Source organism: Muscardinus avellanarius, assembly GCF_963383645.1.
Source record: "Muscardinus avellanarius genome assembly, chromosome: 3".
NCBI classification, from domain to species: Eukaryota; Metazoa; Chordata; class Mammalia; order Rodentia; family Gliridae; genus Muscardinus; species Muscardinus avellanarius.
The window spans coordinates 146350087-146370375 of NC_137788.1; the positions used below are offsets into that span (position 1 = coordinate 146350087).

General features: G+C 45.0%; 1 protein-coding gene across 2 annotated transcripts in view; it reads right to left on the bottom strand.

The window, feature by feature from the left end:
- Window positions 1-20289, bottom strand: part of PDE8A (phosphodiesterase 8A) — a gene marked incomplete at both ends in the record, with an annotated part of 70449 nt that overhangs the window by 5947 nt on the left and 44213 nt on the right. For both annotated transcript variants that reach the window (XM_080692202.1, XM_080692201.1), the window contains 8 exons: window positions 1441-1573; window positions 6388-6605; window positions 10612-10810; window positions 12228-12363; window positions 12571-12619; window positions 14024-14188; window positions 14862-14932; window positions 19570-19647. In XM_080692202.1, the coding sequence (XP_080548328.1) occupies window positions 1441-1573; window positions 6388-6605; window positions 10612-10810; window positions 12228-12363; window positions 12571-12619; window positions 14024-14188; window positions 14862-14932; window positions 19570-19647 (1049 nt within the window). The remainder of the gene's footprint in view (window positions 1-1440; window positions 1574-6387; window positions 6606-10611; window positions 10811-12227; window positions 12364-12570; window positions 12620-14023; window positions 14189-14861; window positions 14933-19569; window positions 19648-20289) is intronic.

Consider the following 20289-nt stretch of genomic DNA (forward strand, 5'->3'; position numbering starts at 1 on the left):
AGTGGGTGAAAGAGCTGGGGCTTCAGAGAAAGAGGGTTTTGAGAACAGGCTCAGCTGTTACTGTCACCACAGATCTAGTATAGCAGATTCCCATCCGTCCCACGTTTCCAGGCTCATTATCTTCATTTTATTTTTTAGTGGGGGAGCCCAGGGGAGGCATTCTATCCCTTGCCCTATTTTTTATTCTCATTTTGAAACAGGGTCTTTTTAGGTTGATGAGTCTTATGACTTACTGAGGTTGTCCTCAAACCTGCCATCCTCCCATCTCAGCCTCACAAGTAATGGGATTATAAACACTACCACACCCAGCTTTTATTATCCGCATTCTACACATGAGGTGATAGTACTGAAAAGCTAGAACAGGAGCTCATAGCTGCTTGCTTCTATGGCCTGGCTGAGGTTTACTGAAACCCGTGCCAGGTAGTTGCGGATCCCGTGTCTCAAATCCAGAAATGAAGGGCAATAATGTCACCCTTGTGACCCAAGTACGGGGTCCTTCTCAGCTCCGCCCTCCTGTGAGGACTGCTGGTACTACCATGGAACCTGCCCCAAGGGGAGATAGCCTCAACTGACCATCAAATGATCAGAAGAACAGCAGGAACATCTGTAAAAAGGCGCAAAGGATCCAGGCATGGTGGCACACACTTGTAATCCCAGAATTTGGGAGGCTGAGACAGAAGGACTGCGGTTCGAGGACAGCCTCAGCTACTACATAGTGAGGCCCTCTGTAACTCAGACCCTGTTTCAAAATAAAGAATAAAAAATAGGCCTGAGTGTGTAGCTCGGATGTAGAATGCCCCTGGGTTCCAGCCCCAGTACTGGGGTGGGGGGAGGCACAGGAGCGCTCCACTTATCCAAATGGATATTTCATATCTATTTAGATGTCCTATTTTTTTCTGCCAAGTTCTTATACTTTTAGTATTTTTTTCTGTGTGGTACTAGGGATGGAAACCAACGACATTCTATATCTGAGCTATGCCCCAGTCCCATTTTCTTATTTTGAAACAGGGTCTAAGTTTTGGAGGGCTTCACTATATTGATGAGGCTGGCCATGAACCTGCACTCCTCCTTTATCAGCCTCCTAAGTACTGGGATTACAAGCATGCACACCCACGCCCAGCTCTTTTAGCAATTGTGTGTGTGTGTGTGTGTGTGTGTGTGTGTGTGTGTGTGTGTGTGTGTTACTGGGGTTCCTGGAAGCAGAAACAGGGTCTCTTATGCCAGCGTAGCTGGCTTCGAACCTGCGCGATCCTCCTGTCTCTGCCTCCCAAGCATGGGGATTACAAGCGTGTGCCACCACGCCTGGCACTCTTTTAGCAATTTTTAAACCAATAAAAACAAATTCAAGGAACTGGAACCCCCCCACCAACAACAACCTATGTTCTGCATGACACAGGCGTGAGAGACTAACTCAAGTCCTCTCTGGTAAGTTTCCCTTACCTCATTTTCTTCTAGTTCTGCCAAGGGCTTGTTGACGGTGTTGACAAATTTGTTGACATGTTCAAAATGCTTTGTCATTTCTGTGGCTAGAACCATGTCGATAATACCCTGGCGCAGTGCCCGGTAGTTATTCCTGTTTCAGATGACAAATGAGAGGCTGCTACAGGTTACTGATCCAGACCAGATAGGTACTCTTGGAAACAGCGTGTTATCCAAGGCATGTGCCCACTGTGGCTACAAATTGAATGCCACTGGAAGTCACATTTTAAATGCAAGCCAGGAGTGGTGGCACATGCCTGTGATTCCAGTACTTAGGCCGAACCAGGAGGATCCAGGTTCACATCCAGCCTCAGCAACTACTTAGTGAAGCCCTCTGCAATTTAGTGAGACCCTGTTTCAAAACATAAAATAGGGCTAGGGGTGTAGCTCAGAGGTAGAATGCTCTGTGTTAAATTCCCAGTCCCCCCTACCCCACACACACAAAGAAAAAAGAATGTACAAATGGGTCAGTGCCTAGAATATTAGCAAAGGGCATCTGAACAGAAGTTACAATCAAGGCTTTATAGGCACAATGTTTATCTTGTCACAGTGAAATATGGTGCGTATAATTCTTAGAATAAAATAGGATAAGAGGTGAATAAAACCTGTGCATGGGCTCTTTCTTTTTTTATTTTTGGTATAGTAATGAAATGGAGCCCAGAGGCATTCTACTTATGAGCTACACTCCCATCACTATTTTATTACTTTTTGAAATAATTTTAAAATTATTTTACTAAGTTGCAGAGGGACTCACTAAGTTGTTACAGTTGTGCTCAAACCTGTGATCCTTTTGTGTCACCCTCCCAAGTTTTGGGATTACAAGTGTGTGCTGCCACACCCATCTCAGACTGTTCGCTTTATAACTACAGATTTCTATCCTCATTAAGAATGTACCTGCCGGGCGTGGTGGGGCATGCGTGGTGGCGCACGCTTGTAATCCCCGTGCTTGGGAGGCGGAGACAGGAGGATCGCGCAGGTTCAAAGCCAGCCTCGCTGGCTTAAGAGACCCTGTTTCCAAATTAAAACATATTAAAAAAAAAAAAAAAAAGCTCTGGGAGTGTAGCCCAGAGGTTGAAGGGTTTCCAGAAACCCAAGTACCACACACACACACACACACACACAGTACCTGAAGCCAGGCGTGGTAGCACACACTTGTAATCCCAGCATTCAGGAGGCAACACTGGAGGATTGTGGTTTGTGGTTCGTGGACAGCCTCAGCTACTTAGCGAGGCCCCTCACAACTCAATGAGACCCTGTTTCAAAAAATATAAAGACAAAAAAATAGGACCGGAGGTGTAGCTTGGAGGTAGATGCTCCTGGGTTTCATCCCCAGTACCACAAAAAAAAAAAAAAAAAAAAAGAATGTACCTGAAAGCCAGGCGTGGTGGCGCACGCTAGTAATCCCAACATTGGGAGGCTGAGACAGGAGGATATCACGGTTCACAGATAGCCTCAGCTACTTAGTGAGGCTCTTTGTAACTCAGTGAGACCCTGTTTCAAAATAAAGAATAAAAAAAGTAGGACTAGGGTATAGCTTGGAGAATGCCCCTGGGTTCCATCCACAGTACCACCAAAAAAAAATGTACCTGGCATGAAGATACCTTGAGATCCAACAATTTTAGTACCCAGAGAACTTTGAGGACAGATCTCCTGATAGTTGAGAAAAAATTATATACTTGATACCACTTCTCCCAGCCCCTGTTTTAATATTCTTAATTCTGTGTGCATGTGTGGTACTAGGGGTTGAATCCAAGGCTTTTACAAGCTGGAAGTATTCCAACAGTGAGCAATACCCCCACCCCACCCCGTTTTTTTGGTTGTGGTACTGGGATTGAACACAGGGGCATCCTACTTCTGAGCTCCACTCTCAGCCTGATTTTTAAAAATTATTTATTTTGAAATAGGATCTTGCTAAGTTGCTGAGAGCCTCACAAGTTGCTGGGGCTGTCTGTGAACCTGTGATTCTCCTGTCTCAGCCTCCCAACTACTGGGATTATAGTTGTGTGCCATCACACCTGGCTATCTACAGCCCTTTTTGAGGTAGGGTCTCTCACTAAAAGCTGCCCAGGTTGGCTTCAAACTTGCAATCTTTCTAACTCAGCCCTACCCTAAAGTGGCTTAGATTCTAAGCATGCATCACCACACCTTACTGAATTCTTTTTTAAAATTTTTTGAAGCCAGGCGTGGTGGCGCACGCTTGTAGTCCCAGCATTCGGGAGGCTGAGACCTGGAGGATCGCGGTTCGCGGACAATTTCAGCTACTTAGTGAGGCCCTCTGCAACTCAGTGAGACCCGGTTTCAAAATAAAGAATAAAATATACGGCAGGGGTATAGCTCGTAGATCAAATGCCCCTGGGTTCCATCCCCAGAGCCACACACGCGCGCGCACACACACACACACGATCGAATGCCCCTGGGTTCCATCCCCAGACACACACACACACACACACACACACACACACACACACACACACACACAATATGGAGCTGGGCATGGTGGCGCACGCTTCTAATCCCCGCGCTTGGGAGGTGGAGACAGGAGGATCACGCAGGTTAGAAGCCAGCCTCGCTGGCTTAAGAGACCCTGTTTCCAAATAAAAATATATTAAAAAAAAAAAAAGGTCTGGGAGCATAGCCTGGAGGTAGAAGGGTTTCCAGGAACCCCAGTACCACACACACACACACACAAAAAAAAAAAAAAAAAAAAAAAATTGTGTGTGTGGTGCTAGGGATTAAATCCAAGGAAATTCTACCTCTGAGCTATGAGATACACCCCTAGCCCCATTTGTTAATTTTTATTTTTAAACACAGTCTTGCTAGGTTGATGAGTCTTAACTACTTGCTGAGGTTGTCCTTGAACCTGTGATCCTCCTGTCTTGTCTCAGTCTCCCAAGTACTGGAATTACAGGCATAATGCTACCATGTCCAGCTGATTCTTATTTTTGAAGAGGTAATCTATATAATTTGAAAGTTACAAAAGAGTATTTAATAAGTCTCTATTACAGCTGGGCATGGTGGCACACACCTGTAATCCCAGTACTTGGGAGGCTGAGACAGGAGGATTGCACAGGTTCAAAGCCAGCCTTCACTACTTAGTGAAGTTCTCAGCAACTTAGTGAGATCTTGTTTCCAAATAAAATATAAAATAGGTCTAAGCCGGGCGTGGTGGCGCACGCTTGTAATTCCCACGCTTGGGAGGCCGAGACAGGAGGATCACACAGGTTCGAAGCCAGCCTCAGCTACTTAGTGAGGCTCTCAGCAACTTAGGGAGACCCTGTTTCCAAATAAAGTATAAAATAGGTCTGGGAGTATAGTCTGGAGGTAGAAAAGCCCCTTGGGTTCCACCCCTAGTACCACATACACACACACACAAAAATAAATAAAATAAAATAAAATAAAATAGGTCTAGGAGTGTAGCTCAGAGGTAGAAGGTCCCTGATTTCCACCCCCAGTACCAAAAAGGTCTCTATTAAGCCCTTTTCTGTAGTCACTGATGTAGTTCCTTGCCCTGGAAGACAACCAATGTTAGCAGACTCATATTTTTCTAGAGCTAAATGACATATGTACAAGTAAATATGAACAAAGTTAAATCTCTGAAATCCTAGGACAAGGCACAGTTTTGTGAAATCAGCCTATCCTTGTGCACTTTTCTTTCTTCAGTTGGTGTGCAGGAAGTCCCTACAATGTAGCAGGCACTGAAGGGGGAGGCAGAGCACAGTGATGAGCAAAGGATCTGAAGACCCAGTGCCCTGCAACTAAGATATAACTTAATAAAAATGTGATAATTATGAAGAAATCTGAGATTGAATAATGAGACAGTCTAACTGAGAAAGGAAGCTTGCTTCCCCAAATAGTAATCGGCAACATATCTAGGGATGGAATTGTACCTTTGGGATACTGCAAAATTTTCATGTTGCTGTGATGGGGAGTGGAGGTTTCTGTATTGACAGCTGTTTTCAGGATCTTTTTGAAGTTTTATACAGGTGCCAACTGATAGCCTGGTGTATGTGCTGTGCACATTGGGGTGTCCACTAAACTGAGAAGCGTTTCACCCTATACAGAAAGAATCCCACCAGATGCTATGTAAATAATCAGGAAAGATATTAAAACTGATGAAAACGTGGGCATAAGAAAAAAAGTAACTTGTGAAGAGACCATGAGAGATAAAGTGCCAGGCAGGGGAATGCTGCAGATGACAGCCTTCTACTTTGTCTTGAAATGTCAAGACACAAAATGATTGAACCTTGAAAATATGCTAAGTGAGGAAAGTCTCAAAATGTCATTTACTGCATAAGAACTCGCTTGTGTAGGATGTCCAGAACTGGGCAATCTACGGAGACAGACATGGGTTGAAGGTGGACCAGTGGTTGCTCAATGCTAGGAGAGGTGGCAAGGGAAATGGACAGGGACTGCTCATGGGGTTTGAGGTTTTCGTGGAATATAAGAAAAGTGTTCTAAAATAACTGTGGTAATGGTGGTACAAATCTCTGACTACCCTAAGTCAGTGTATAGTCTATAGTGGGTGGACTAAGAGTATGTGAATTATATCACAATAATGCTGTTTAAAAAAAAATGGCATAGTGGCACTTGCCTGTAATCCTGGTACTTGGTTAAGACAGGAGGATCACAGGTTCCATGACAGCCTTGGCAACTTAGACCCTGTTTCAAAAACCAAAAAAAAAAAAAAAAAAAAAAAAAGGGATAGGAGTGTATCTCAGAGACAGAATGCTCCTGGGATCAAAGGTTCAATTCCCAGTACTACAGTAAAAAAGAAAGGAAGACAGACAGACAGGCATACCCTGCAGGTATGGCTTAGTAATACAGTATATGTACAAGGCCTTGGGTTTAATCCCCAGAACTAAAAAAAAGAGACGAAAAGGTGACCCGCTTTCCAGCAGCCATCCTCACCTCTCCATGTTTCTGAAGATGTTACACTTGTCATCTTCCCTGGTCAGCTGGAAGGCCAGCGCAGCATGGTGGCTCTCCAGCACAGCAATGTCATTGTACAGAATGGCCAGCTCACTCCCTGCATTGCACAAGAAGGAGTTGGTCTTCCCAGGGTGATCCAGGTCGTGAATGGTGGCTGCAATGAGGGCAGCGGCCTCATCAATTGGGTCTAGAGTTTCCTGAAAAGAGAGATCTTTTACAAACTATGGTACGGCAGGAAGCCCTCTGCAGAGTTTTCTCCCTGCCCGATTGCTTTAAGTTAGACTGTCTCAGATGCTGAGAAAAGCACAGTGTAAGCATATGCAACTCCTGTCTCCACTCCAAAAAAACTGATCTGTCTGTGTTCACTGGGGAACGTTACCTGGTCCTCAGTCTCACATAAATCCAGGACTTAACCAAAGAGGGGTGTCTCCACAGATCGGAGTCAGCTCAAGTCTTTCTCCAGACCCATCACAAGAGAAGGCCCTTAGTGGAAAGATTTACTTGACCAACATACACTAGTATTACTAAACAAGAGAGAACTATTCCGAACACATTGACTGAGACTGGTCTACTTTCCTCCTCAGTTTTGGTGCTACCTTTGTCAGGCTGATGTCAGGGTTTTGTGAGTTTGAGGAAATGACCTGGACATTTTCAGTCTTTTTCAAGGCTCTGAAAAGGTGCATGTAACATGGAAAATTTCCTTAAAGGGCGAGTTAAGTCACCTGTCTATCTGGGTCAGGAGCCAGATTTTGAAATTTTAATTTTAATTCCATAAGCCAGGCATGGTAGCACACACCTGTAATCCTAGTACTTGGGAGACTGACAAAGGAGGATCACAAGTTCAAGGACAGCCTCAGAAATAGTGAGACTCTTGTCAACCTAGTGAGACCCTGATTCAAAAAACAAACATACAAAAACGGTGCTGGGAGTGTAGCTCAGAGGTAGAATATCCCTGGGTTCAATCCCTAGTACCACACAGGGAAAAAAACCAAAAACAAAAACTAAAACTAAAACTTAGTTCCATGGTATTTTTCTATAATTTTTTTCTACTAACACTTTTTTTCTGCTCTAAAATGTTCAAATTAATATGTGTGGTACTTCTATCATTTCCAATTCAAATCTGTATACTTCTCTGTTATATCTGTCAGTTAAAGAGGGTAGAACCTCATGCTTGTTTATTTCAAACTGACATTTTGTATTATCATTTGCTCTTATTCTCTTTTTTAGGAAATAAAATCATTTAAAATGTATACATTTAAATATATCATAGCCTTTATTCTACAGGTTAAATTATTCAAAATATCTTCCCATGTGTGGTGGTTGACATTTTTAACCATTAGATTTTTTTTTTTTTTGTGGTACTGGGGGTGGAACCCAGAGGCTTTCTACCTCCGGGCTATACTCCCAGACCTATTTTATATTTTATTTAGAAACAGGGTCTAAGTTGCTGAGAGCCTCACTAGGTAGCTGAGGCTGGCTTCGAACCTGTGCGATCCTCCTGTCTCAGCCTCCCAAGCATGGGGATTACAAGTGTGCACCACTATGCCTGGCTAACCATTAGTTATTAAATTCTAGTTTTGTTGTGGTTAGAAAATAAAGTCTAGTTGGGCATGGTGGTAATCCCACGTACTTGGGAGGCTGAGACAGGAGGATCGCACAGGTTCGAAGCCAGCCTCAGCTACCTAGTGAGGCTCTCAGCAACTTATTGTGACCCTGTTCCAAATAAAGTATAAAAATAGGTCTGGGAATATAGCCTGGAGGTAGAAAAGCCCCTGGGTTCCACCCCCAGTACCACACACACACACAAAAAAAAAAAAAAAAAAAAAAAAGAAAAGAAAAGGAAAAGAAGGAAAAGAAGAAATAAAGTCTATGAAGTTTTGGAGTTAAGACATTATGTCCTATAAGATCATATTTGGAAATATTTGGCAGTCAGCTGAACAGAGGTTTATATATAATAGATCAACCTGTAGGTTAATTTAACTTAAAATTCATGCTGGGACTGGTGGTGCATACTTATAATCCCAGTACTTGGGAAGCTGAGACAGATCAGGGTTCAAAGCCAGCCTCAGCTATTTGGTGAGGCCCTCTGCAACTTAGTGAGACCCTGTTTCAAAATAAAGAATAGAAAATAGGGCTGAGAGTGTAGCTTGGAGGTAGAATACCCTTGGGGTCAATCCCCAGTATCACACACACAAAAAAAAGTTTAACTTTAAATGGTGAGTTATAGTAGTAGTATGAGTTATATTTCTTTTTTGTTTGTATGTGGTACTTGGGATTGAACCCAGGAGCATTCTACCTCTGAATTGCACTTGCAGCCCTGTTTTAATTTTTTATTTGGAACAAGGCCTTACTAAGTTGCTAAGGCTGGCCACGAACCTATGGTCCTCCTGTCTCAGCCTCCCTACTACTGCAATGTGCCTCCCTAGTATAGGCATGTACCACCAAGCCCAGCTTGAACTATATTTCAATAGATGCTTTTAACTATTATAAATTAGCTCAGAATAAATATTTATGTTTGCAGAGTAGTTTGTTTTTTGAAAAGCAATAAATTACAACAAAAATTGGGTGCTCTTTTTCTTCAGGACTATGCTGACACAAATGTCCCTTGCCATTTGTTTTCATGATTTATAAAACAACTTTCTGGATTCTTATTCTATTATTCTATCTATGGTCTTGTTTTTTTTTTTTTTTTTTTTTTTGGGTGGTACACTCCCAGACCTATTTTATATTTTTATTTGGAAACAGGGTCTCTCTCTCTCTCTCTCTTTTTGGTGGTACTGGGGTTTCTGGAAGCCCTTCTACCTCCGGGCTACACTCCCAGACCTATCTTATTTTTGGAAACAGGGTCTCTTAAGCCAGTGAGGCTGGCTTCAAACCTGCACGATCCTCCTGTCTTCGCCTCCCAAGCACAGGGATTACAAGCGTGCGCCACCACGCCCGGCTATGGTCTTGGTTTTATTTATTTATTTATTTATTTTGGTGGTACTGGGGTTCCTGGAAGCCCTTCTTCCTCCGGGCTACACTCCCAGACCTATTTTTTTTTTTTATATTTTTGAAACAGGGTCTCTTACGCCAGCACGGCTGGCTTCGAACCTGCGCGATCCTCCTGTCTCCGCCTCCCAAGCGCGGGGATTACAAGCGTGCGCCACCACGCCCGGCTGGTCTTGGTTTTAATATTAAAGACAAAAACAGAAGTAGTGTGGTGGCTCATGCCCTTTATCCCAGTACTTGGGAGGGGCTGAGGCAGGAGAATTGTAGGTTCAAGGACAACCTCAGCAATATAGCAAGACTTTTAGCAACCTCGTGAAATCCTTTTTTTTTTTTTTTTTTTTTGGCAGTACTGGGGATGGAACCCAGGTGCCTTCTACCTCCAGGCTACACTCCCAGAACTATTTTTATATTTTATTTGGAAACAGGGTCTCTTAAGCCAGCTGAGGCTGGCTTCGAACCTGCGTGATCCTCCTGTCTTAGCCTCCCAAGCGCGGGGATTACAAGCGTGCACCACCACGCCCGGCTCTGTGAGATCCTATTTAAGAGTAAAAAATAAAATAGAGCCAGGGATATAGCTTGGAGGCAGAATGCCCCTGGGTTCAATTTCTGTACTGGGAAGAAAAAAAAAAAACCAGAAAACAAGAAATGATAAAAGAAAACTGAAGAACTGGAAGAATAGAGAGAATGATGGGCAGGCAGGAGTGATGCTGCTAATGGGACATGAGGGCTGCCCTCGCAGGGACAAAGGGGGAGACGAATCCGAAGTCACTGAGGTGTGACAGCAGGGCTGATCAGAGAGAAACAAGGATGTCTCCAGGTTTCTGACTTGGGCATCTGGTACCAGTCGCCAACCCTGGGTGGGAGCTGTGCAGGGCAAAGACGATGGCCTCGGCTGACTGAAAGGTACTGGTGCGGCTCCTAAAGGGATGATATGCAGAAGGTCGCTGCATGTGCCTACAGGTTCAGAGTGAGACTCAAGAACAGCGCTGTCCTCTCCTTGCTGGCTCTGAGCAAATTGTGTTTCCTGTACTCCTGCAGAGTGGCTGAGAGTCATGAAGAAACACATCAAGTCCCGAGGTACAATGTGTCTTCTGGCTTTAGGCTGCACACCTGTGGGGACCACTCCTGAGCTGTCACACCTCCTGTCACTTGGTGGACACACTAGAGTCTTCCTGCTGCTTGACATTAAGAAGAGACGCAACACGGGCTTACCTTTATTCTTTCTCTGGAGAGGAAATAGGCAGTGGCGTGAAGCACATCCGCGGAATGTGTGGAATTGTGGTAGGGGTTAGAAGAGTGATAGTTGGCTTCAATGACCTGTAACCACGATCTCAGTGTTGACTCTGAACAGTTCAAGAATTCACAAACTCCAAAGCGAGCAAATACTTTGAGACCCAGATAAATCAAAGGCCTACAGGGAAAAACATCCACAAAACAAAACAAAAAAACTGGCAAAGTATTCTGAGCCCAGAACAGGTTCAGACCCAGTAAGTAAATTCGAGCCAGGCTGTAGCATGTGTGGAGAGCCGAGCAGAGCGGCTAGGGCAGCGCTGGGCTCTCCGTGTGACAGCCCGTTAACCCTGGGGGAGTCCAGTGCAACTTCCGCTTTCAGGGGCAACACCTAGGGCTGAGCGCTGGCTGCCCGCACAGCTTCTGGCCTCAGTCCCTTTTGAGGCTCCCATTTGCTGCGGTGAAGTTTGCCACGCTGTCCTTCCTGATACAAATTCCTACTTGTACTAGTGGACTCCTCAAAATAATCCTTTTTCCAGGCTGCCACTTTGAACCCTATTGTCTGCTTTGGACTCACACTACACATGCTCCAGGCACTGTCATATGCCATGTAATAAATCACCTCAATAATCTGGAAAGGAGTATTGCAGTGTGTGTGTGAGGCGGGGGAGGGGGGGTTGCCCTGAAAAGATGACCGGCTGGCTTTGTTCTTTGAAGGTCAAGAACCTTGGCCAGGTATGGCGGTACATGTACAATCCCAGTCCTTGGGAGGCTGAGACATGAGGATTGCAGGTTCAAGGCCAGCCTCAGCAACCTAGTGAGATCGTTTCACAAAAACATAGCACATAAATAAAGAACCTTGGCCTGCTGAGGCAGTACCCAAAGGTGATCACAGGTCTTCATGCAGCTGCCTCAGCTTGACTCACATGGGTGTCATGGCCCTGGTGTGTAACTAAGCGTACAGAGACTCGTCTGCCATGGGAGCATGCCAGGCACAAGCAGCACAACTCTCAGCAGGTGAATCACTGTGAGCACGAGGGACACGACGCTGTTCCAGGACAGCTGGCCGAGCCTGGGCTGAGACCCCAGGAACGTCCCACAGAGCAAACCTCTGAGAGTGTGGCTGGCCTCAGCTCTGTGGTGCTTTCCCGTGTGCCAAGCTCACTGCCTGGTTAACACCTTCTTCAGCAAAGTACAAAGCTGAAGCATACCATGATCACACGCAGATGAGGACGACTGGTGTTCTGAGTGTCCCCAAGCCTGTGACCAACATGGCAGCCAAGACCTCGGACCTCGGGGCAGTGCTTATCGTGTGTGTGCTTCTGACAGATCTGTTCCAGGCTGAGGGGACCTTTGCTGTACCTCAGTACATTACACTGAGGGGAGCTGAGTGTCCTGTCTCACAGAAACTCCTGTGTTTGGGGAAGGGAAGCCACACGCTCAGGTGCATGCTCTCCACAAACCTGCCATCTCTGTCATGGCCAGGCCAGCTCTCCTTCCAGGACCATGATTCTCTGGCACCTGCCACCATGCTCCTCCCTCCTCCACACAGGCCCTGGGATCCAGCTCTCCAACTGCTGAACTCCCCACACACTCACCTATTGTGGGTGGCAGCCTCCAGCTCAAAAATATCAAAGTCCCAGTAGTCCACATTTTCCATGGCCCGAGCTATCCGGGGTGGGACATCATAAAGGGAGATGGGAGTGATTATATTACTTGGGCCCTGCTGAAGGTCTGCAAAGTGATGTAATTTGGAGAACAAAATTAGTGAGTTGAAAGCACTGACTTTCTTAGGTCATCATTGCACTGAGGGATGGCTGCCATTTCTAAGGCGTTGTGATATGCTGAGGAACTTCTTACTGATGAGAAAAATTATTTCCATCCCTTAACCTTAATTGCAGTTTTATAGATGGTGATCCAAAAAATTAAAAACAAACTTACTTCTTGTTGAAATAACATATTCATTCCCTGATAATCTTCGCAAGCCATCCTGATAAAAAACCAAGGAAACAAGAGGAAGAGTCACAACTATTCTCTGTTCCGTGGGATTTCCAGATGATGGGCCCCAGAGGGCAGCCGAGCCCAGCAAGCCCACCCAACGGCCATCACCATGGGCAACCCTCACTGGAGAGCCCTGCAGCCTGATGCTGGCCTCACCTGGCCCTCTGGAAACCAGACCGAGGCATGTGAGCTCCCGAGGGCCTGAAGCCCAGCTTCTGCTGCGGTCCAGGCCTGCTCTAGTGTCTCAGGCACAGCTCCCCTCTGCACTCAGTCGGTTCCGCTTCTCACCACCCTCTGTGCCCTGAGGGCAACATCTTTCTTTGAACACTGGACCCTTTCTCGCTTTCTTGTTTTTCTTTTTTCTTTTTTTGGTGGTACTGGGGTTCCTAGAAACCCTTCTACCTCCAGGCTACACTACCAGACCTATTTTATACTTTTTTTTTTAATATGGAAGCAGGGTCTCTTAAGTCAGCGCAGCTGGCTTCAAACCTGCGCGCTCCTCCTGTCTCTGCCTCCCAAGCGCGGGGATTACAAGCCTGCGCCACCATGCCTGGCCCTTTCTCACTTTCTAAGTGACTCAGTTTCCCCGCCATTGCTTCCAGAGTGCCAGGCTGTCTCTCGGACCCTCGCTGCAGTGCCTGGCACCCTCCCTGCCTTCTCTCCCGCCCACCCTCACTGTCTGCACCCTGCCTCTAGGCTGGAGGAGCCTCTCTCCCAAACAGGTCAGGCCACACAGAGAGGCTATCGCTGGGAACCACTCTACCATCTAGATTACTGCCCCAAGCCGTTTTTATAAACTCAAGGAAATCCAGAAAGCAGAAATTGGGAGGTAGGTGACCTCTATTCCTGACTGAATAATGGGATGAGGTGTGCTCTCTGTGAGAAATATGCTCTGAATGGGCTGAGGGCACCATCCAGGGCCCCCTTCTAGTGATCTATCCTAAGGCCTTCTTTATTATGGAGTCATCCAAAATTATGTGATGCTTTGGAGGTGAAACCATGGCCCACCTTTGGAATCTTTTTCAAAACACATGGCAGGAGAAAGTAAGTGTTCTTGGTTTTGCAATTTGGTATGTGACTTTCAGTATGTTTTTTCCTGCCTGAATTTTCTAAATCTTTAATGTAAAACAGTTTTATTTCAACAGCTCACCGAGCCATAAGCAACACTGGGGAATGGGCCAGTACACTGTCTAGAACATTAGCGTTCCTTCTCTGCTCAGGCCAAGGCTCCTTGGAGGAGAGCAGCCACCCCAGGTGAGGGGAGCTGGGGCCCTGACTGAGCCCTACACATGACACCCCCTTTGCCTTTCCAGAGCTGATTAAACAAATAACCGTTGAGAAACAAAATAAGAACAGATAGGCTCTAGTCAGCAGCCTGGTCAAATAAACTTACAGACATTAAGCCCCCAACAAGGTCAGTGGCATGAGGATCATCATCCTTAACACCGAACTGTGGTGAATATAATTCAGTGGTTCTCAGAATTTCCAGCACACGGTCTAATGCTTCCGTCACAGGCATGGGACTGCTTTCCTGGGCAGCATTGATAATATTGATTACCTACATTATGGGAAGAAAAGACTTGCGTTTCATAACCTTAAAAACAATGAGAGAGCAATCAAGAGTCAAGCTGGGAGCCGGGCGTGGTGGCGCACGCTTGTAATCCCCGCACTCGGGAGGCTGAGACAGGAGGATCGCACAAGTTGGAAGCCAGCCTCAACTACTTAGTGAGGCTCTCAGCAACTTAATGAGACCCTGTTTCCAAATAAAGTATAAAAATAGGTCTGGGAGTACAGCCCAGAGGTAGAAAAGCCTCTGGGTTCTACCCTAGTACCACAAAAAAAAAAAAAAAAAGAAAGAAAAAAAGAAGCAGAGTGTGGTGGTGCACGCTTGTAATCCCCATGCTTGGGAGGCGGAGACAGGAGGATCGTGCTGGTTCAAAGCCAGCCGCACTGGCTTAAGAGACCCTGTTTCCAATTAAAAAATATAAAATGGGTCTGGGAGTGTATCCCGGAGGTAGAAGGGTTTCCAGGAACCCCAGTACCACCACCACCACACACACAAAAAAAGAAGAATCAAGCTGGTAATAGTGTGTTAATAATGCCACTACAGTAACTTAGGACCAGTTAAAATGTTCTTGTCATACATCTTCTCTTCAGAGGAGGCAGTACTACAGAACCACCGGAGCAATCTTACTGCGTGCTCAGTGGAGAGCGACTGCTCGCTGCTTCACCTTGGTTATGGGCGCCTCAATTGTCATGGAATGTATCCGGGCCATGGAAGAGTGTCGTCTCTGGCTAGAAACTGTGGAGAAAGGATCAGAAGTCAGGGTGTGCATAGCCTTGGGCACCTGTCCTGACAGCCTCGGGCTCTGTGACCTCCCTTCTTCCCCGGGAGGGGTGGGGTAGAACCCCAGGGTTGCTGAGCTTCTTTCCTCCTGAAGAACCTGGGCTCTGCCACAGGCAACTGCTTCCTGCAGTTCTGGGCTCTAGGACGCACATATGACTCTGTGGACTGAACTTCCGATGTCACAGACCAGAAAGAAAACCCAGGGAACAATCGAGAGTGTCAAGGCCAAACAGCTCCTTTTTGTGTCTATAACAATAATGCTTTATAATTATTCTGTTGGCTGTTCTCCAGGAATAAAAATGTTTTAGAAGACAAAGCCGCACAGGTGTTCATGAAAATGAAAACATTGTTGAGAGAAAAAGACATCTTAAAAACATAGATATAGCATATTCATAGTTAAAGATTCAGTATTAAGATTTCAATTTTCAGCTGGATATGGTGGCACACACTTGTAATCTCAATACTTGGGAGGCTGATACAGGAGGATTGCAAGTTCGTGGCCAGAAACTTCAGTAACATACTGAGACCCTCTGCACCTTAGCAAAACCCTATTTCAAGTAAAAAATAAACTAGGGCTGAGGATATAGCTCAGAGGTAGAATGCTCCTGGGTTCAATCCCCAGTATCACACACATATAAAAAAACCTTTCCATTTTCCCTAAGTTGATATATTTAAGGTACTCAAAAAAAAGATGTACAAGCTAATTCTAAGTATTATACGGAAGCTGGGTGTGGTGGTGCATGCTTGTAATCCCAGCATTTTGGAGGCTGAGACCGGAGGATCACGGTTCGCAGACAGCCTCAGCTACTTAGGGAGGCCCTCCGTAACTTAGTGAGACCCTGTTTCAAAATAAAGAATTAAAGCCGGGCGTGGTGGTGCACGCTTCTAATCCCTGTGCTTGGGAGGCAGAGAAAGGGGATCACACAGGTTCGAAGCCAGCCTCACTGGCTTAAGAGACACTGTTTCCAAATTAAAAACAACAACAACAACAACAACAACAACAACAACAACAACAACATAAAATAGGTCTGGGAGTGTAGCCTGGAGGTAGAAGGGTTTCCAGGAACCCCAGTACCACCAAAAATAAATAAAGAATTTAAAAAAATAGAGCAGGGGTGTAGCTCGGAGGTCAAATGCCCTTGGGTTCCACCCCCAGACCCGCAAAAAAAAAAAAAAAAAAAAAACCAAAAACAAACAAAAAACAAAAAGCAAAGGACCTAGAACAGCCAAGAGGTTGAGAAACAATTCTATGTTGTCTGATATTAAGACCTACTGCCAAGATGCAGGGATCATTTGCGATGTGGGCAAGCTTAGACAGAGAACAACAGAATAGTACAAAAAATGATCACATGCTGGGCATGGTGGTGCACACTTGTAATCCCAACATTCGGGAGGCTGAGACCAGAGGATAGAGGTTCACGGACAGCCTCAGCTACTTAGGCATTTGCAACTCAGACCCTGTTTCAAAAATAAAAGAACTAAAAATAGGGCTGGGGGTATAGCTTGGATATAAAATGTCCCTGGGTTCCATCCTCAGTACTGAAGAAAAAAAAAATTCAGTGACCTGATTTACACCTTACTTTTTGTTACTGCAAAAGATACTCTTTTTTTTTTTTTTATGGCAGTACTGGAGATAAAACCCAGGGGCATTCTACCTCTGAATGACACCCTCAGCCCTAATTTTTAATTCTTTGCTTTTGAAACAGGGTCTCACTGAGTTGCAAAGGGTCTCGCTATGTGGCTGAGGCTGTCCGTGAACCGTGATCCTCCGATCCTCCAGTATCTGCCTCAGGAATGCTGGGATTACAAGAGTGTGCTACCGCACCTGGCTAACAGATATTCTTTCAAAGGTGATGGATCACTTGGATTTGTATCAGAGTAGGACAGGGGAACTCATCCTTAATTTCTACCCTTGTTGGGTATAAAAATCAATCTGAAATGAACATTAAGTGAAAGACAAAATAATGGAACGTTCAAAAAATAAACCAATTCGATCGTGGTGGTACACACTTGTAATCCCAGCACTTGAGAGGCTGAGACAGGAGGATTGCAGGTTTGTGGGACCAGCCTTAGCTACTTAAGACCCTCTGTAATTTATTGAGACTCTGTTTCAAAATAAATAAAAAATAAGGCTGGGAGCCGGCGGTGGTGGTACATGCTTGTAATCCCAGCATTTGGGAGGCTGAGACAGGAGGATCACAGTTCAAAGACAGCCTCAGCTACTACTTAGTGAGGCCCTGTTTCAAAATAAAGAATAAAAAAAATTAGAGCTGGGGGTATAGCTTGGAGGTAGAATGTCCCTGGGTTCAATCCCTAGTAACATACACACACAAGCAGTAAAACTCAGAAGAAAACCTGGGAGATAGCTTTATGACTCTGGGATGGAGAAAGATTTCTTAAGTAGGACATGCAAAGCACTACCTGTAACAGAAGACAATGATAACTCATTCAACATTAAGGACCTCTATTCCGCAAAAGGTGAACCACAAACTAAAACAATGTGTGATACATAAACCCAACAGATGACCCATATTTAGAATATATAAAAATTCCTACAAATCAACAAGAAAAAGATAATCAAATTTTAAAAATAGGCAAAAATCTTAAGAGCACTTCACAAAGGAAAATATCCGACGGCCAATGAGCACATGAAAAGGTGCTCAACCTCATCAACCACAAGGAATTAGACTACAGCGAGAATAAAATGGCTAAAATCTAAAATGCTAGAATTTCCAGAGAGTGGTGATGTGAAGTAACATGGTACAACCCACAATGAAAAACTGTTTGCCTTTTCCCTGTACGTAGGACATGAGCACATACATGTCCTAAAATAATTTGGTGTAATTACAGTTCCACGAAGCACAAAAAGAGGTCAAATTAATTGAGGGTGATCATGCACGGTGAATGGTATGCATCTGTATGGATATTCTGCATCCATTTTAGGTGATTACATAAGTAAACAATTGTCAAAACTCAATGAACTGAACATCTGAGATCTTAATTTCATTGTTTGTAAACTAGGCCTTGATTAAAAATGACTTTTAAAAACAACAAATGTAGCCAGGCCTGGTGGCGCACACTTGTAGTCCCAGTACTGAGACAGGAGGACTGTAGCTTCAAGGCCAACCTCAGCTACTTAGGCCCTCTGCAACTTAGTGAAACCCTGTTTCAAAATAAAGAATAAAATATGGCTGGGGGTGTAGCTAGGAGATAGAATGCCCTTGGGCTCAATCTGCAGTACCACAATGAAGTAAAGAAAATTATTAAAAATACAGAAACTTACAAAGAAATCCAAAGGCCCAACAGCAGTTACAGTGTGATGACTGTTCTAGGCACAAGTAGGATCACCCCTGCGCTGCCCCAGGGCCACGGGGCCTGGCAGTACTGCAAGGAGGGCTGGCCTCTATGAGCGACCCCAGCTCCTTGTCCTTCTCAGCACATCTGGGCCACAAAATAGACATCGCTAGTAGTAAACTTGCCACCACACTGTACGGCAATTCTGGCTATATTAGTAACTAGGCCATGCATTGATATAATTTTTTTTTGCAGCCCTGGGGATTGAACCCAGGGGTGTTCTACCTTTGAACTTTACCCTTAGTCCTATTTTTTATCCTTTATTTTGGAACAGGGTCTCACTAAGTTGCAGAGGGCCTCACTAAGTAGCCGAGGCTGGCCAAAAACATGATCCTTCTGTCTCATCCTCCCAAGTACTAGGATTACAAGTGTTTGTCACCACACCTGGCATATAATCTTTTTAAAAATTATATTTCAATTAGACCTTAAATAGTATTTGCTTAAAGAGAGTTTCTTGCAATCCCCAAATCAAGTTCACCCTTTCCCAAAAGGTATGCTTCCATGGGTAATGCAAGCTAAATCCTTTCTTTTTTTTTTGAAGGGTGGGGTATACTGGGGATCGAATCCAAGAGTCTTCTACCTTGGCGCCACACCTCTAGCCCTATTTTTTTCTTTAGTTTCAGTTTTGGTAGTGGGGGCTGACCCAAGAGGTGTTCTACCCCTGGGCTATACCCCCAGACCTTTACAAATTTTTTTTATGTTGAAACAGGGTCCACGTAGCTGAGGGCCTCGAACCTGTGACCCTCCTGTCTCAGCCTCTCAAGTACTAGGATCACAGGCATGTGCCATCATGCCCTAAGCCACAACCCTTTTTCAGAATTACCAAATGCTTTAAACTATTACAACAGTAATCCCAGCATTTGGGAGGCTGAGACAGGAGGATCTGTGTTCACGGACATCCTCAGCTACTTAGTGAGGCCCTCTGCAACTTAATCAGACCTAGTTTCAAAATAAATAATAAAAAATAGGACTGGGGGTATAGCTTGGGGGCAGAATGCCCCTGAGTTCCATCCCAGTACCAAAGGGGGAAAAAAACCACCCTATTACAACAATTACAACAAACCAACTGACATCTGCCTTTATAGTTTAGAAAACCGCTAAGGAATGCATAGTGAATGCATTGTGTTCCTTCCCCTGGCTGCACTGGGAGGCTGAGGGAGCCCATGGCAGGAGTGCCCTCCTGCAGTGCCCCATCTGGGCGCCAGCGCTCTTATCTTCTCTACTCTCCTGTCACTCACCTTCACTTGCTCGGGAGGACACAGACTTGACTTCCAAAGAGCTTTTCCTCCTGTCTCTATATCTGCCTATCTGACCATCTGTGGAAACAAAGAAATTATAAATCATCTCTTCAAAGAGATGTTGGCAACACAGCAAAAGAAATCAAGCTAAATTTTTTCAATCCCAAATTTAAGAACTAGAACACCATTTAAGATGCTACAAAAACTAGCACAGTACCCAGAAGGGAAGACTATGAACAACTTGGTTGTGGGGGCTGGCTTTCTCAAAACGTCTCACTGGGCACACTGAAACAATCGCTCTTCGAGTACTGAGTACACTCTTTGAGTACTGAGTACAGAGGTAAGAAATGGCCTCAGGAAGCTTTCTCCTATTACATTTCCATTTATTTGAACAGAATGATGAAAGTGTGTGTGTGTGTGTGTGTGTGTGAGAGAGAGAGAGAGAGAGAGAGAGAGAGAGAGAGAGAGAGGGAGAGGGAGAGGGAGAGGGAGAGGGAGAGGGAGAGGGAGAGGGAGAGGGAGAGGGAGAGGGAGAGAGAGAGGGAGAGGGAAGGGAGGGAGGGGGAGGGAGGGAGAATGAATGAATACTGGGGATTGAACCCAGAGGCTACACCCTCAACTCTGTTTTTTTTTTTTTTTCCCTTCGAATCTGGGAATTGAACCCAGGGGCATTTGACCCCTGAGCTATACCCTCTACCCTATTTTTTATTCTTTATTTTG